The sequence below is a fragment of the Sorex araneus genome, chromosome 7, assembly GCF_027595985.1.
Source record: "Sorex araneus isolate mSorAra2 chromosome 7, mSorAra2.pri, whole genome shotgun sequence".
Classification (NCBI taxonomy): Eukaryota; Metazoa; Chordata; class Mammalia; order Eulipotyphla; family Soricidae; genus Sorex; species Sorex araneus.
In genome coordinates, this window is record NC_073308.1 from 16783312 (window position 1) to 16802551 (window position 19240).

The following is a 19240-nucleotide window of genomic DNA, read 5'->3' on the forward strand; positions in this document are numbered from 1 at the left end:
GTCCATTATGAAGACAAATAGGAAAGTACAACTTCATTGTTGAAAACAATTTCCCTCCTATCAGTCCAAGGATTCGTGCATCAATATTGTAGATGAACTGTTAATTACAAAATCAATTAAAAATTATTTCTAAAAACAGTCACGCATCCCTTGCTCTCACGGGGACAATTTGGGCAGAAGGTCTCGGCTCACTTAGGACCACACCAAATCACAAAGTCGTCATCCACAAGTAAGCAAAAGCAATCTGGTTTTTCATTTTTCAGCGCGGCTGAGCCCAGCCTGAGATTGATCGTCACATATGGCCCCAGAAAACAAACTGTCAATACCTTGAATGCTGCAGAATTTGAACAAATAGCCGTCCGCCCATTCAAGCCACTCATTGCATCCCATTTAACAGATTTTATTGACAGTTTCCTTCTTGTAATTAAAGGGAAAACTACTGGCCGGCAACCAAGATAAAGTTCAAAGATAGGGTCAAAACAAAAGCAGATAGAGGGGCACGGTGTGACTGTCAATGGCACATAGCTTCAGAGCATGTTATTGACATGAGGTATCTAATGATCAGCACGCCATTAAGGAGGGATCTATCCTGAACTTTATGCAAATGCTAAAAGAGACTTAAGACCACAATAAAGCAGTGGGAGAGGCACAAAGGGAAAAACAACAAAGCACCAACGATTTTTACTTATCAGAGATTGCTCCCTATTTTAGTACATTTCAGTTCAAATGGAAAAACCGTTATTCCCATAATTCTTAACCCTTAATGCATAAGCAGAGCCTTTGAGGGAAAGATGTCTTCAGCAGAATTTGATGCCTAAAGGATTATGGAAAGTGAGAAAATACTGGCCTCTATTAACCAGAAGGATAGCAAACACTGGTTATTCTTTTCCAGTAGCAGATTTTTTTTTTTTTTTGCTGGACAGGGTGGGCGGGGTGGTGATACATGAAGAAGTTGTAGTGCATTCAATATTTGCTTACTTTCACTTGTCCAAACCAGACAAGAAGTGCATCTTTTCCTTGGACTACCCATACATACTATTCTCACAAGAGCTATTGCTCGTCCTAAGTTCCAAAGTGCATGAGAAAGGGAGCAGAAGTTTTGCAACTTTCAAGTAAAATAAAACCCCTCCAATTTGATTTTTCTGATTTCTGGATTTTAACTTGAATGCTTTAGTGACCATAACTTTACTGAATCATTTTAATTTTGTTGCTAGGTCTCACAAGTCCTGAAAGACAAAGTTAAGGAGAGGAGTAAAACTAACATATTACAAACAATGCCAGAATGAGCATGTCAACATGCCAACCTGAATTAGCAAGAGCGATTGCTTTGAGGGTGACAAACTCTTCTTTCTCCAGCTTCATGCTCTTGTATTTCTTTACCAGCTGCAGGATAGCATTATTGAGGTCAAGAAGCCCTGCTAATTTGGATTGGTCTTCATCCATTATATAATCATCTGCATAGACAAGTTCGTCCTCAAAGGAAAGCGATCGGTATACGACACCGAGGATCAAAATCTCCATCCAAGCGCTCTGCAGGAGGCTCATCTGATCCGCCAGGGACAGTGTGGAGAAGCCTGCATGGGAAGATGGGCAGATCAAGTTACTTTCAAGCCTTCTTCTCTTAATGCAACATTAGTCTCTTATGGTAGCTACACCCACATCAGTGAATTATGCTGAGTTTTAATGAGAGCTTCTCCTTAAACTTTCCCTCCATCATGTTGTCAATGGCTGCCAAAAGTCACAACAGAACTGCAAACTACTCCTGTTTTTTCCACACAGTCAAGGGATAGAAAATAGAGAAGCTATTTGAGCTTTTTTTATTTTTTATTTTGGCTTGGAAATAAAATACCTGTCTTGAAATGAACTTGATTTCTGATTAGTGTTATGGTGAATATCTTATAAGAAGCCACATTTTCAACAATCTCATTTCTAAAAATTATAATAATAAAACACAAGACTTAAAACAGAAGTCAAAACTTAAACAAAATAGATGGAAACAATGTAGGCACCAGAGCAGAGAGTAACTTAGAACCCTTTCTCTGAGACAGTCTCGGGCGCCAAGCACGCTGGGTCTGCTTACTTCTAAAGGGGCCTTCCTGAATGGAGAGTCTCCAGTGATGTTTAACATGCATCCATTTTCAAACATTAATTGCTGGCATGGGCAAGAGTGACAGCACAGAGGGTAGGGCATTTGCCTTGCACGCGGCCAACCCGGGTCGATTCCTCCGTCCCTATTGGAGAGCCCGGCAAGCTACCGAGTGTATCGAGTCTGCACGGCAGAGCCTGGCAAGCTACCCATGGTGTATTCCATATGCCAAAAACAGTTAACAAGTCTCACAATGGAGACATTACTGGTGCCCACTCAAGCAAATCGATGAAAAACGAGAAGACAGTGCTACAGTGCTAATTGCTGGCATAAAAGAAAGGTAGTCTTAGCAGCTTGGGGCCTCCTCATCAAAGCAAAAAGCCACTGTTTATTCTTAGTATTGAGATCCAATTACTAAAAATGTCAAAGAGGGAAGCATTGGGTTTGGTAGCAAGGATACGAAATGAGCCAGGTTCTGAATTTAAATACTGGCTCTGCTTGGCTTTGAGCTATTATGCACTTTGAGCAGTAGCCTAATTTTTGTTTGGGGAAATATAAAAATAACACCCAGCAAAGCACTAATTTATAATAGGAGCTCAATAAGCGTAACGATATTATATAATTTTTGAATCTGAAGTATATGGATGACTGCTTCAATTCTTTATGGAAAATCTGATCCGAATTCACATATGCATGCTTACATTCCCTTCTGAGCTTAAGAAAACATATGCCAAAAAAGCATATGCAGAAAAGAAACACATGCAGAAAACCCCATATGCAAAAAGGAAGAAAATGTGGCTCAATAGGGAAAATTGAAGTAGTATAATTAAACCTCCTTCGAAGTAAAGATACACATATCTTAATAGATTTTGAATAAGTAAATAATAATAAATTATAATTTGTTCAAATTTACACAAATATTTATGCTTTATGTATCATATAGATTATATTCTCAAATACTCACCAAGGTCAATGTGTTGATAATTATATCTTTATAACATTTATATAAATGATTATTACTAGCAATATTTTATTTGAAAATTTTATTATAAATATATCTGCTGCATCAGAAGTTTTTCAGTTTCTAAGATAGACATGAGGATATTGAAATAGCTTACATTTAATTTGTGTATTAACCTGGGAAAATATTTTCAAAATAGCAATTTTATTATCCAGGAATATATTTGATCAATATAAAATATTTTCTAATACAAAATAAATATCATTTTGTGAATGCACATTGTATATTAACAATGATTTATACATTAATAATTGTGAAAATTTCACTTTTTGCTAAAACGTGTTAAGTGTTTTTTATGGCATTTATTTTTAAGTTTTACATTTTTTTTCATTAAATCTGATTATTGCCACAGAAAAAAAAAAAAAAAAAAAAAAAAAAAAAAAAAAAGATACACATATCTCTCTCCCAGAGTAACCAAAGTTAGAGTCAGGGAGGCAGTCTTAATGAAGATCAGCCACAGACATCCCCCAGCAATCCTCAAAAAAGAAGTATTTCTTCAAACTTCCCTTTCATTTCCAAAGTTATGCCAAAGAATTCCAAGGTAATCAACCACCCTTTTTGTTCTAATGACAAACTCACCATGATTTAAGGTCTTCACACCAGTGCATTGGGAGAAAGGAGGACGTTTTAAAAATGCAACACACAAAACACCTTTTTATAAAAATCTCTTTCAATTTTCTTTTTTTCTCCTCATCCCTCTTCCCCAAATCATGACTATATTGCTACCCAGCCTTTGCAGGCTTTTCATCACGGTCCTTGTTGCTGTTGTCATTTTGATTCCTTATCAGTCTGTCCCTATTCTATGTGCTATTTATTAGAAGCCACCTCACAATTAGGAAAGGGAAATGACTTCCTGGACTTTGAGGAAGCTGATGATGGTTTGCCATTTGGCATCCTTTTCTCTTTGAGTTCAATCAAATCATCAAGAGGGATTAGTTAAGATTCTCTTAAGGGACTCTTAGATGAGGTGGGAAATAAAAGCATTTACATGGTACTGGCTAGTGAGTCTTTATTCCTTTTATCATTCTTTGAATTTTTGTCATTGAATGTGGGAGTGACTGAGCAAGCTTTCTTTTACCAGCTAGAATTGGTAACATTTCAAGCAGGGATTCCAAAGCCAAATAAGAAGATTCTCTTCGGAAACATTTTGGCTTTCCTTTATTTTGGTTCTGAGAAGAGGGTAAAACTGCCACACACCAGAACAAAAGTACTGCTTTTTAAAAAGTTGATTAGCCCCCTCTTTTTTTTTACATAGTTCTTTAGTGTTTATTTACCCACTTTTTCATTTTTGAAAAATTTTATTTTTATTTTTTTATTTCATTGAAACACCGTGAGATAGTTACAAGCTTCCATGTTTGGATTATGCCCCCTCTTAAGAAGGGGGAAAAGGGCCACGCGAATCCAAATCTCTGACTCAAGGAAGGTGACGGAGGCAGTGTGCCTCTGGTAAATGAAGCGGGCAGATCCGCAATGACACAGGCGAGAAAGGGAAGAGCAAACTCTGGAGCCGTCTTTCCCATTTGCGGCACGTTCTCTTTCCTTTGCAGGCTCCCCAGAAGGAGAAGCGGAGCAGGAGCAGATGGGCAGAGAGCTGCGGCCCTGACAGCACTCTCCTCCCGCCCAGACACTGCTGTTAGTAAATAGATTTACACATGCCCCATCTCCACACATCTTTCTGCCGAATAATTAAAAGCAGGATGATTAGTTTATTGAGTGGAAGGAGGAACTTTTTTATTGAGGTCCTTCCACGATTTTATCACCACCAGCACTTTTACGGTTGTCAGGCGGATGCAGGCATCCAATTTTTCTTATCTGCCTGATTAATACAAACGCTGTTTCAGGACGCATTAATTAACAGATACAAATCTACGTTCTCATGGAAGGATCAATACGGAGAAGAAAAGAGGCATCAATGTGAATTTAGTGCTGATGATGGAGAAGGCCCACTATTGACATTTACGTGCATGGAAACTTGAAAGTTGCGGGGGGCGGGAGGGGGCTGGGGGGTGCCTCTTTGTCCCTGTGATTTACAAATGAACAATTTTTCAGCCTCAACAATGTTTCACACGTTTCAGCTGGGGTTTAATTAAGCCCAAAGCAATAAAATTTTACTTTTGGGGGGCTGAACCTGCAATTTGTTTCTTGATGTCAATGGCTGCCGGGTGGTGGGGGGGTTATGCCTGAAGGCTGATCTTTTTTGAAAACCTAACTTTCCTCTTGCATTTCTAAGTGAAATAAAAAGGTAGAGGGAAAGGAACCATTCTCTTGGGGGGTCTGAAGGAAGGTGCACAGAGAAGGTGGTTAAAACACAAAATAGTTGACAATGTGCTGAGAGTGAGTCTGTGTCAGCTGCAGGCAGGCACAAAACCAGGGTGGAAACAGATTATCTATATTGTATAAAAAATAAAGAAAAGTTGAGACTCGTCCCTTAAGGAACAAAAATATTGAAATCAGAATACTTAAACCCTTTCCTATCAGACCCCGCACCCTGGAGATTGGCACAAAGAGTTTGCCTGCCGAATGCCTGGGGAGCAGTTCAAAAACCTTGTCAGGAGATGGTTGTGATGGCTCAGAAGGCTGAAGGTGCAACAGAAATGAGGCAGAATTTCACACAGGTCTCCTGGAAGGCCCTGCTGTGTGGTGGCTATAGCTCCCACACCTATAGACACATTGGGTGAAATTCTATATTTATCAATAAATCTGAACAGACCTAAAGAACCAAGCTTTAAGTGAAAACACATATTTAAGAACATGTGTTTCAAGATCCCTCTGAAAAATACCCTTGCACTGTTGGAAGGTATTTATACTTGGATCCATAGCTAATTACTGGAATATGCCTTTGCCCAGATTTCCTGGTGTCTTAAGGCCAGCAGGCCACAAGAGAGAGAGAGAGAGAGAAAGAGAGAGAGAGAGAGGGAGGGAGGGAGGGAGAGAGAGAAGAGAGAGTAGTGAAAAAGAGAAGAGAGATACTCTCACCATCCACAGCAGTGAGATCTCTTTAGAGAAGTCTCTCTCTTTCTCAATAGAGAGATGCTTTGCAGTGGTGCCATTTGCACTCCATGTTTTGTACATCCTGGATCTTAGTCTTTGGGTATGACTGGTTAGTTTTTAATGCTGTGTCACATTACCACTTTGCAAACTCACAGATCCCAGGCCTGGTACTTTTTTAATTCTTCCCCAGATCCTGGCCGATGTACATCCATGGCAACTGTGATTCCTTTTCATTTCCCTCCTGGAGTCAGTGCCATTTGATATATCTTGGGCATTCTGGTGGCAAGAATGTCTCGCCTGTTTGACCTGCAGTTCCCTAGCATGTTTATCTGCACTGCTGATCATAAACCAGGTGACAGAAATAAACCAGGTGACAGTAGGGAATCGTCCTCTGGAAGGACTGAAAAGTTTCTCTGGAGGAAGGGACCCCCTGAAGCAAAAGGCTTGCGGGAAGCAGTGTTCTGTGCCAACTCTCTTGCCTTCTACTGGAAACTTCCAAGTCTGACAGTGGTGCCATGGGTACTTGTCAAGGAGGTCCCCTCCTACCTCCTCTGATCCCCCTTTGAGCTTGGTGAAGGGATGCACTTTGCAGTCAACTCACCAGAAAAGGCTAAACATTTGCAAGTGTGAAGGGCAGAAACTATCTGATGGCTAGTCTTCTGAAGCACACTCATTTCAGAAGGAATAGATGTTTATTTTTTGAATAGACCGTTGACAGAAATCATCTATGGGGCCTGAATTTGGATTTAACCCTACTGGGTAGTTTCTCCCCAGCACTTCCTGAAGCAGAGCAAGGACTATGCAGTCATCAGACTTATGCTAATATCAAACTATTGTGACCTTGATTTGCCCACTCACTGGTCTTGAGTTGTGTACTTCTCTTATACATGAGTGCACACACAAACATACACACTGCAAAAAATAGCATATGGTGGCATAACCATAATCAGGCCACCCTAAGTCACTGAGATGGTGACTCTCTCAAAGTTCCTTTGTTGATGGAGCTGGCTTCTCTGCCTGTAGGGCAAAGGAATCTAATGCTTTACAGGGGCCAGGGAGAAAAGGATAATATTCAACACTAAGTCTAGATTCACTACTAACATCTGCACAGATGATGAATCCAATATCTTCACTCATGTCGAACTCTTTTTTTTTTTTTTTTGTTTTTTGGGTCACACCCAGTGATGCGCAGGGCTTACTCCTGGCTTTGTACTTAGGAATTACTACTGGCGGTGTTTGTGGGACCTTATGGGGTGCTGAGAATCAAACCCGGATTTGCCTCGTGCAAGACAAATGCCCTACGCACTGTTCTATTGCTCCAGCTCCCCGTTGAACTCCTCTTAATCCTCCAATTGACTTTGTGTTTGTGCACACACATGGTGTATGTGTGTGCATGTTCATGTGTGTGTGTGTGTGTCTGTGTGTATGGGGGGGGCTAAAGGTGGAGCCCAGGTATTCACACATATAGATAAATTCTCACTGAACTATATCCTATTATTTTAGGCCAATTGTTCTTTTGCATGTGTGTAAATACCTGTTTTTATCCAGACCTGTTTTGTGTGTTTTCTTACTTGACCACACCTAGTTCAGTGCTCAATGTTTGGGGATCACTGCCTGGCAGTACTTGGGGACCATATGGTGCTGAAGATTGAACCCAGGACTTCTGCACATTCAACTCTTTGAACTGTCTATCCTGTCCCATCACCAGTTGCATGAGGCATAAATTATAGCTCTTTTGTCTTATAATATGTGATCAATTAATAAATACATGTATATGTATTTATTTACATGTATTTAATTGATAACATATTTACTTTAAAACACTGTGATGTATTTATTTTCTTATATTTAATAATTCTAGTTATTATTGCTTAAACTTAATGTTTATTATTATATTCATATATTTTATGTTTTATATAATATATAAAGATTTTTACTCTCTTACTGATTCTCAAAGATGAACTAGAAACTCAGTGGGTTTTAATCAAGTATCTATATACATTGTCAAGTGCCCAGATAAAACCTGGACTATTTATCTGTGTTACTTGACTTGACTCACCAGTTAAAATAGACTTTACAAACAAACGTTTTCTTTGAAAGAGGCATTAATTGTTATCTCTCCATAAGAATATGTCTGTAGACATAATACCTCTAATACTACCCACAATATTATCCTTTGAATCGTCACTATTTTATTTTTGTAGTTTAGGGACCACACTGGCAGTGCTTAGGGCTTATCTCTGGCTCTGTGCCCAGGGATCACTCCTGGAACAGATTGGGGGTCCATAAGGAGTGCCAGGGAATGGACTGCATGCAAGGCAAGCACTTGGCCCCTGCAACTATCTTTCCAGCCAGGAAACTTTATTCCTCTAAACAGATTATCACTGAGATTTCTTTTTTTTTAAATTTTTTAAATTTTATTGAATCACGGTGAGATAGTTACAAGCTTTCATATTTGGGTTACAATCTCACAATGATCAAACACCCATCTCTCCACCAGTGTACATTCCTCACCACCAATATCCCAGGTATACCCCTCCCCCTTTCCAACCCTCCTCCTGCCTCCCCTCTGTATGGGGAAGACAAGATTCCCCATACTCTCTCTCTACTTTTGGGCATTATGGCTTGCAACACAGACACCGAGAGGTCATCATGTTTGGTCCATTATCTACTTTCGGCACATATCTTCCATCCCAACTGGTTCTTCCAGCAATCATTTTCTTAGTGATCCCTTCTCTATTCCATCTGCCTTCTCCACTCCGCTCATGAAGCAGTCTTTCAGCTATCGGGCAATTCCCCTGACCCTTGTATCTACTGTCCTTGGGTGTCAGCCTAATGTGATGCTACCCTAAACTCCACAAATGAGTGCAGTCCCTCTATGTCTGTCCCTCTCTTTCTGACTCATTTCACTTAGGATGATACTCTCCATGTTTATCCATTTATAAGCAAATTTCATGACTTCATCTCTCCTAACAGCTGCATAGTATTCCATTGTGTAGATGTACCAAAGTTTCTTTAACCAGTCATCTGTTTTACTGGGGTTGTTTCCATATTTTGGCTATTGTGAATAGTATCACTCAGATTTCAATAACTTATATTCAATCAAATTGTTTGGGATGAACTGCAACAACTAGCAAAAATAGGATAGCTCCCTCTACTGCTAATTTGCTCATTTGCTTCAACATTTGTTGATTCTGAAAAAGGTCTATTTTTTAGGTTCTGTTTTTATCCTTCAGGTAGAGTTCAAAAGAGTTTCTATGGGACAATTGTTTTAAAATTATGGTTTCACATGTCAAATGCATATTCCCCATTTTCTGAAAGGCAAAATTTACATCCAAAAAGTACTTGCTGTCCATGGACAGAGTTTACCACCACCTATAAATATAACCAGTGATCTGGAGAGTGTGGTTAATTTAGAGAGTAAAGGAGAGAAGAATCAAATGTAAAGGCAATTAGCTATCAATCCAAGAATCATTACTGCACAAGGAGACTACAGGGAAAATTGGAAATTGACCATTCACAACTGCCCAAAGAGTTTCCAGTTAACCACTTGGGGCACAGACATTGAGAGCGTCCCCCACCATCTCCTACCCCATCTGGTGAAATGTCTTCTTTGCTAATTGATCCTATTTCCTAGATAGCCTGTGATAAAAATGAAAATGGAATTGCATCAAAGGAAAAATATGCTCAAGTGGCACCACTGTAGAACCTCAACATGATGGGGAGATTTTGTTGGTGTCAGACAAACTTTGAGTATGTGTACAGATTCTGAGCCATCCCCCACCTCTTAGAAGGAGAGGAAGTACAGACAGGGCGCAAGAATCATGGCTCACACAAAAGAGAGTCAGCGGAGTACACAGCCATCTCCCCACTTTGGAGAGAGGGCAGAGGGTTGACTCCCTGGGTAGTACTCCCCTTGGATCTGGTCCACACTCTCTCCCGTTTTCATCTAAGTTGATGAAAGAGAGAAAGCGTTGGAAGCTGTTGCCACTGGGAGGAGCTGATTTACAGGAGGGTAGTGAGTGGCTTTCTTTTCCTGAAACCTTTACCTTGTACTAGTTGAACACAAGGGCAGTCAGCCTGGAAAGTTCTCTTTTTAATGTGAATAAAATCTGTTTGACCATGAAGAAAAAAGAAAAAAAGGCATGCAATATAAGACTCTTTTTTTAAATATAGGGAAGGGCATTTTTCATCTCACTGTGGGATTCACTGGCCACATTTTTGTGGTTGCTGTTTATGGGGGAGTCACTCCCGGAAGCACTCAAAGCTTACTCCTGGCTCTGTGCTCAGGGATCACTCCTGGTGGGGACTTGGGACTGTATGGGGTGCTGGGGATCAAATGCGGGTCAGCAGCTGGTTCCTTACCTGCTGCACTGTTAGCCACTCTGCCCATGAAGCCACATTATTTTATTTGAAAGAACAGGCTGCACTGTGGCTGATGCTGCACTAATCAGCATGAAGCCTGCTCAGGAACCAGCAGAAGCACTGAGCATTCAGCTGGGATATCTGCTGGCCTGTCCAGCAGGGGTGCCACCAGATTCTTGGGAAACACTCAAGGCTGAAAGCATCAAATTTGGTCAAATGCTTGATTTAAAAATCAAGCCTGGGGGGCTGATAAACAGTACAGTGGGTAGGGAGCTTGCCATGGGCACAACTGGGTTTCCATCCTGGTACCCCATATATGGTCCCTAGAGCCCCACCAAGAATGACCTCTGGGCACAGAGCCAGGAGTAAGCCTTGACCACCACTGGGTGTGGCCCCAAACCAAAAAAACAAATTAATCCTGGGCTGGGGGGAGGACTCCAAGGATAGAAGCCCATGTATTATTGGCTAATGCCCTGGTTTGGATTCCTGACACCTCATGGACCTATGAGCACTGAACTGAGAGCTGCCTCCCCAAACTGTGTCAGGTTTGGTTCTCAAACAAATAGAGGAAAATAAAGACATGGAGAGGTAACTCACTTGGCTGGGCTCAGGCTTTGCATGTGGGGTAGGTATCCCAAGTTTGTTCTCATGTATTGCCTGTTCCCTTGAGCACTGCCAGTTGTAGCCCCCAAAAAACTAAAAAGAGAAAAACTAAGTAACAAAAATCAAGACCCCTCAAGCAACACACATCACTTCTGTGTTGGACACTGAGCATCAGAGACTTGAGATGGGGGGTGGTCGGGACACTGCACCCCAAATTTCCCAAACTGTTTCCTCCCACTGACTGCACTGAATGGTGAGAAGGTAGTTCTGGGAGCAGCAAGAAGAGGGGCTGCACATTTGGGGCCGCAGTCCATCTGGACTTGAATGCCAGTGTCGCCTGGGCCCCATTGAGCACTGAACTGTGTCCATGTAAAAAGGCTAGTGTCCTGCCTCCCAGGACAGGTGCCATGAGCTGACTTGAAAGCAGGGTCTCTGCAGACAGTGAAATTAGGGTGTAGGTGAACTTAACATGACAATGTCTCCTGGAGGCATTTAAGGGTCAGACACAACCACAGACAGGGTGAAGGGAATGAAGAGGCATCAGGGCAGCCTGGGCATATTGGAGGCATCCATGACTTGGGACCCAATTTATCTCCTGGTCCTCTGAAGTGGGATTCTGATCTCAAACTTCTGTATAAAAGCCATCTGGTGGGTGGCCACCTTGTTCCTGGAGCCCTAGTATATGGATTCACACCCCAAATAGACTCATCCATCCAAAGAGAAATGAGAACCGGACATAGTTCACAGAATGTCTGAGTCGGAGGCCTCAAACCTCACTATTGTGTGTGATGATGGCACCTTGTACCCTGGTCCCTGGACTGGCAGTAACAGGGCCAGCAATGAGCCACTCACACCCCCACCCCCCACACACACACCCAGAATCTGGGTGACTCAAAGAAAGGAAGCTCAGCTTCCTCCTCTACAGGAAGAGACCATAGGGCCGACCTTCCCTAGCTCTGTTCTCCCCACCCTACGTAAGAGCTTTCTGAGCTCACAGCGACTGATACTAAATCCAGGAAAAGTGGGTTGCTGTGCTCCGAACTTTCAGAATGTACAAGGCAACTGCAGCGGGATCCCTGCTGTCAATGACGCTGTAGGAGAGGAAAAATAGGTGAGGCAAAGAGGGGCCAAACAGAGAGAAGAAGTTCCAGGGAGATGCCGAGGAGGGAAGAGCAGGCGGTAGCTGTCTTCAAGGCCTCACAGGCTGGAAATGCTCTACTCTCCTTTCCCCTCCGCCCTTCCACCCCGCCCCCCCCGCCAGAGCTTTGCTCAGACCCTCTTTGGGCTTAAGGGGTCCTCCTCAAACCCTTCCATTTGGCATCTCCCTTTCCTGTCCCCTGTTGCTGTGGTGGCCAGCCGTGAGCATTTGAGTGTAGAGAAAGCTAAGTATGCCACCTGCTGATCAAATGTTCACTAGGCTCCCCACAGGGTAAAGCTGACTTTCTGGATCAGTGTGGAATTTCTTGCACCCTGCTCCCTGCTCGTCTCCCCTTCTTGGGACACTTGCCCAGATCCTTCTGGTGCTGGAGGATTTACTATGATGTAAAGGGAGCTCTGCTCTCAACCCCAAAAACAGATAAAATACTCCAAGTGCACAACTCCATCACAGGAACCACCTCCATGATGCCCCCACAGCCAGTATGGTGAGTTTCAGAAGTCAAAGGCACTCATTCCTTCCCACCCTTCTGTCACCACACTTCCCAGAAAGCTTGTGGGCCACTGAGGGCTGAATACGGTCAGAAATATCCATGGAATCAAGGTAGAGATGAAGGGATTTGGGGGATGGGTGTTATCTATGCTACTTAACAGGAAAGTCTGTATCCATTACAGTAGGGCTCTCCCTTCGTTTCTGGTTGTACCCTCAGAGGTACACTTATACCACTTATAGCACCTGTTCATAGCGGTGCTTAATAAAGACGCCATTGCAAAGGAATGAGGAGTTGGGGGGTAAGGGGGCAGGAGGCCAGTGGAATGAAAAAATCATTGCCGAGATCAGCCCTTCCTCTTCGGAGACAGGGGTGGGGGGGAGGGGGATAGAGGGTCTCTGAGCATCTAACAACAGTAACAGGATGCCTAGTATTTTATAATAATTCAACCAAAGTTAATCATGATAATGATTGTGCCACTGGTCTTGGCTTCTAAGTGCTCACATGTTCGGGAGCAGTGGTTCATGACCACAAACCTGTGGATGATGCTGGTCCATGACAGTAATTGTGGTAACACAATTTGCCTTAGAGTCACTTGAACTCTGAAAAACGTCTGCCTATACCTTCTCAGCCTCCACCAGATTCTTTACTTTTTTGATTTTGTGTTTAGTGTGTGTGTGTGGCGGGGGAGGGCTCCCAAGCAGTGCCCATGAGATCTAGGGACCCCAGTGGCAATTCTTGGTCAATTGGGCCAGAAGTTCAATGCAAGGATCTGAAGATTCAAGGCTCCTCAGACTCAGTGGGGCTGGAGATACCCAGGTCACTCTGGGGGTGCCAGGGACCTCCAAGGCCTCCAGGACCACCCCTGGAGGTACTCAGGGACCTTTGGGCTATACCCAGAGATGCCTGGGGGACCATGTGGTGCAGGAATCTGACTTGAGTTGGGTATAGCTACACCTGCACCTTAAGTGCTGTATGATTTTCAGCTCTAGTTTCTTCTAATTTATAATAAAAGCTGACATTTTAATCAGATGGCCCACTGCTTTCCCTTATATTTACAAATAAGCGTCTACAATAGATTCCATGATACTGTCACCATGATTTTTATTTTTATTATTTGCCAGTATCCCTAATTAATTTCTCTACTTTATTCCTCTTGTATAATTATTTTGACAATGTGTAAATTTATTTGCAGTAGCAAGGATATTAAACCTTGGCAATCCCACCCTCGCCAATCCAAAAAAGAAAATAAATGCTTAACGCTCCTTCCTGCTTCCAGGCACAGAAGTGTGTGTCCTTTTTGTTGTTGTCTTTTCAGACATTCATTCTAAAGAGATCCCAGACCTAGTTTTGGTCAGGCCCAAGCAAAAGTTGCTGCTAAAGGCACACTGCCTGCCCCCTACCCGCAAACACCCACCCTCATGCACACACACAGGTTACAGATGGAGACTCCTATTTCCCCCCTAGTGGGTTTCCCGGAATCAAACACAGTAAAGAGAAGGCAAAAGTGTAGCTATGCATCACCTATCCATCCATTGCTGGAACCTTGGGCATCTATCCGGGAAATGCTCTGGGCAAAGTAATGGTCATAGACAGCCCTGGGTGTAAGGCCCTTAGGCTTGCTCTAGAAACTGGTTTGTGAATTCCTTCTGAGGCAATAGTGTCCTTTTCTGTTCGTTTTGTTTGGGGTTCACAGCCTGCTGTGCTCAGGGACCGGTCACGGCAAGACGCACAGAGGATGGTGCCACGCAGAAGGCCATGTCTGGCCACCCAGTGCAGAGCACTGGTGCCAGCCCTCAAGCCCTCCCCCCAAGCTAAAGGGGAACCATGCCCACAGCTGTGGGGACAGGCCTAGCGGGAGAGAACATCATGCCAATATTCTTGCAAGCCAAGGGGACTCACTGACATCTAAAGTCAGGTAGGGAGGGGGAAAAATAATGCTAAATTAGGCAACAGTGAAATATGAGCCTGCAGGACCAATGCAAGGATACAGTGCTCTGAGGCAGTGTGATCTCCACTGGAAAAATAAATAAATAAATAAAAGAGACTCGATGAGGAAGAAGAAGAGGTGAAAGGGGGAATAAAGAAGAAAAATAAACAGAAGTAAAAACATATTTCTGGGGACTGGAGTGATAGTACAGTGGGTAGGGTGTTTGCCGTACAGTTGGCTGACCTGGTTCAATCCCTGGAAACTACTGTGGTCCCTGGAGGCCCTGCCAGGTGTGATCCTTGAGCACAGAGCCAGAGGCCAGCATGAGCGCCAACACCTGTGACCCCAAAAGAACACAAAATAATTTTTTTTAATAAATTAGGCGGACTGGAGTGATAGCAGAGCAGGTAGGGCTTTTGCCTTGCACATGGCCGACCTGGGTTCAATTCCTCTGTCCCTCTTGGAGAGCTCAGCAAGCTACTAAGAGTATCCTGCCCACACAGCAGCGCCTGGCAAGCTCCCTGTGGCGTATTCTATGACAAAAACAGTAACAAGTCTCACAATGGAGACGTTACTGGTGCCCACTTGAGCAAATTGATGAACAATGGGACGACAGTGCTATAGTGCACATAAATTAGGTAGTAGATTTATATTACTTTGGAATAAGAATAGGCCTCTGCTCAATGGTTCTCCATACTTGAGAGGTTGGACCTAAGACAAGCAAATATGTCTGGTGAAAACCAGAATTTTTCATAGAAAATATAGATACAGGGAAGAATATGAGAAGATGTGGGTTTCTTAACATAACTTTTGTAACCCAAACACGAAAGCTTGTAACTATCTCACAGTGATTCAATAAATTTTTTTTAAAAATGTGTTTTACCTTTCCAAGCAAGGTTTTAATAAATTAGCAAACTAATTATTAGTAAAGAATACAATTTAGCATTCAACAAGAGAGAGACAGACCTACGGGACTCTGGAGGAATGTTGAAGAAAAAGTGTCTTTAGGCTTTCCACAACAATGAATCACTGGCAGTTTGCACTTGCCTCTCTTATTTCTTGCAATTTTTAAAAATGGCATTCTGACCCCTACACAAACTTTAAATTTTAAAAAAATGTGGATTTTTTTTTTTTGCCCAAACAAGGAATCTTCTAAGTGTTACTTTATTTTTTAAGATGAACTGCTTCTCCTGAGAACATTCAACCATTAAAGGAAATCTATAAATAGCAAGCTAGCCACGGTTGCTTTGTTTCTGATCTATGAGACTCAACATCAAATTCTGATTTTACATGATCTAAAAACACATTCCAACGTGGATGAATTAGGAGCAAGCGATAGAAGATAGAAAAAAGTATAAGTTAAAATGTATGCACGTGCGCGCGCGCGCGCGCACACACACACACACACACACACACACACACTTATTTATTAAGATAGCATCAAAGAAGAAATTAGCAGGTAAAGAGAAATGTTTGATGCACTCTCTAATCAGATTTTGGATTAAACACTGCATAATCAAGCAAGGTGAGAATTCAAGTTTCTCCCAGTGCCTCTGTTTGCATTCACGAAATGAAGTGGCTGGATGTGTAACAAGGTCTCTCATCAAAGAGATCTTTTATTTCTCTCATTTGGTCATTTGGTCCCATTTGGTCTGTGAAGGTGACAATCACACCAGAATGGCAAAGATGATGTCAGCATTGTGCAGACCCAGGGCCATTCTCAATGATCTTATCTAAAACTTGGTAAGTTGTGTTTTGGCCATTACTAGAGGTGGAGGACAATCATCTTGTCATTTCTCTGAAATGATTAACAATTGATTCTCTCAATTCTCCCAAGGACCTCTGGGAGCAAATCACTGATAATTTCTGTACTAATTTTAAGTAGCATGCCTTCAAATCTTTTTCAAATTTACCTAATTGGTCTCTTGGTATAAAAACACCAGTTCCAACAGGGGTAGTCATCATCAGCTATTTGGAGTTGGTGGTGGTTACATTACTCTCTCTCCCTTCTCTTACTTTTACTAGTCATGGAAAGGAAAAAGACAAGTCCTTCTGGTAAATTTTTCTTATTCATTTTTTTTAAAATAAAAAAATATCATAACTCAGTGTATGCCACGTAAGCCCTAAAAGCACTGGATAAAAAAAAAAGTCTGGAGGTCTTCTGCATAAAAGCAAGTTAGAGGATTTATAGCCCAAACCATTAAAAACAAAGTGTCATATGTATTCATGAAAGTACACAGGAGAAATATGTTCTTTATGAGATCCATGTCACAGATAGGAAATTATAGCCAGCTGACCCTGAATCTCCACGTTTGGATAAAATTAGAAAAGCTCGCCAGTTAGGCTTAAAGACCTGGCCAGAATTTGTACTCTGCAAAGCCTGGAAAAAACAACCCCTTTCAATTTCTAGCCTGGAGAGTTCAGTTTAGAGTCCAGCTCCCACACGCTTTTTCTCGCAGCTAATGAAGATCTGTTTACGAATATTTACTCCCAAGTTCACGGCTGGCGGCCTCTGGCTGAAGCAGAGCTAAGTTGTTACGGCTTGGCATCTGTTTCATTAGGGAGGTTCCCAGCTAGCTTCTCTTTGACGATGGAGGCAACCCCTTCCATTCCTCCCTGCCGCCCCTTCTTTCTCTCCAAATTTCCCCCAATTTGGATAAGTGGCTAAGTCCAAACCTAAACCTAAACCAGCAAGCAACACAGCTCCGGCCTGCGCTGTGCAGCATTTGCACAGATTCAGGGCTTGCAGGCCTGTCCCATTTGCCACGTACACACAACACACAAGCCAACCCCTGTGCCTCTCCGAAGAAGTTTGTGCACTGCGTTGTCATGCATGGGCAGTGTGTGTTGTGTTAGTGTGTGTGTGTGTGTGTGTGTCTGTCTGTCTGTCTGTGTAGGATGAGGGGCAGGTGTCGGGTAGCACATGATGGAGCTGCTTACAAAACCTCCTTCCCAGACCACTTGCGCCTTCCTGCCAGAACCTATGGGAAAGTAAATTTATCTTTGCATCTCACTCCTCATGGGTGCTGTGAGCTGGCCCCTTTTGTGTCACTGAGATTCTACAAAACCCACCCAGGAAATCCTGGAACATCTTCTAGGGGGCTGATTTAAAGAAGTGAGGCAGGGAGAATACAACGGGACCTATCCTCGCATGGAAGCTCTTGGTAAGTGACAGTTTCTGAGCTGGTTCAGGGTAGCGTGAAGATTACCTTCTGAAGGTTTCTTTCCGCAACAATCCAAAATGAAAGCGGGTAGGGGGTGGGGGAAGCTGCCTGATTCTAATACACCTAATTAGCCATCGGCAGACTCTTAATTGCATACATTAGAATGATTCCATAGTGGAGATTAATTCTAAATATACCCAAGCAGCTGGTTAAGATGCCATGGATTACAGTGTGGACTGTACTTTTCCACTTAATTAGATATCAAAATTAAGCAGCAACAAGCATTTTGACATAACGGGGATCAAGCCGCTGCTCAGGGTCCCAGAGCTGCACTAAAGTGACCGCTAAACAGAGGCGCACAGATGGAGAGATATTAAATGCCGCACTGGAAAGTAATTTCAAATAATAAAATATCAATATTTACATTTTAATTACCCCTACTGAGAGCTGCTCTGTCATTTTCACTATTGCCGACGCAGCAAGGGGTAGGGGAATGACATTGCGGCGCTGGTTGCAATGACTATTTTGTTTCCATTAAAGAATGACAAGTGTTTTAGAGGAAGTGACATTCGGTGTGTGAACAAGAATGACAGCGGATCAGAAAATTCCTATTAAGGGACTAAATGCCTCAACAAGAGGATTGACTCAGAGCAGCGGCTCCTCCTGGAAGCCCATAATCGTTTCCAAATTTTTGCGCTCCAAGTTTATTATTGGGCATGCCCCAGGGAAGTTCGAACCTCCCATGAAATATTTAGGTCTGTAAAACGTTCTATGATGATTGTCAATTTAAAAACAATAACACTTGCCGCGAAGCAAATATCCAGGAGTTATGTGTAAATCACAGTGATGTGAGGGGACTCATGGTTGTTGCTTTTCTTTCTTTCATTTAAATGGACGATATCATTGATACTAGATCCTGGAAACACACTCATTTCCCATTGACCACATGGGCTGAAGCTCGGCCAGGGGCTGAGAATCTGGTCATTACAAAATGGCTGAGCTTCTTCTTCACTCTTGTCATTTTGGATTTTCCTCTGGGGCAATCAGCATTTCCCTGCTATGGAACTCGACCCCAAGGGCAGGTCATCATCTGTCCATGTCGAAGCATGCACACGCGTACAGTGAGCTCCTTTCCTGGAGCTTCTGTTATTCAAAAACAAAGACAAACCAGCAAATTCCTAGTGGCTTTTCCAAGTCCCCACCAAATTTAATTACTCTTTATGGGGTGTGAAGATGAGATTATGGGGGGAAAAATAAAGGGTATATATTAGATGTGACATGGCTCATTCACAGGATAATAAATGAAAACAGTAAAGTCTTCCTTTGGGGATGACTGTCAAAAGTACACAGATCTGGAAAGAATTTTAATGCCTCGAGATATGACAAAGAGGAAAGGAAGTCTTGGTCACTACACTGTAGCAGGCAGTGAGCTGA

The 19240-nt window shown here is 42.5% G+C and overlaps 1 protein-coding gene across 8 annotated transcripts in view; it reads right to left on the bottom strand.

Annotated features, from left to right (window-relative positions):
* The window catches only part of ESRRG (estrogen related receptor gamma), a 597387-nt gene that overhangs the window by 17734 nt on the left and 560413 nt on the right, over window positions 1-19240 (bottom strand). For all 8 annotated transcript variants that reach the window (XM_055144537.1, XM_055144534.1, XM_055144533.1 and 5 more), the window contains one exon: window positions 1305-1574. In XM_055144537.1, the coding sequence (XP_055000512.1) occupies window positions 1305-1574 (270 nt within the window). The remainder of the gene's footprint in view (window positions 1-1304; window positions 1575-19240) is intronic.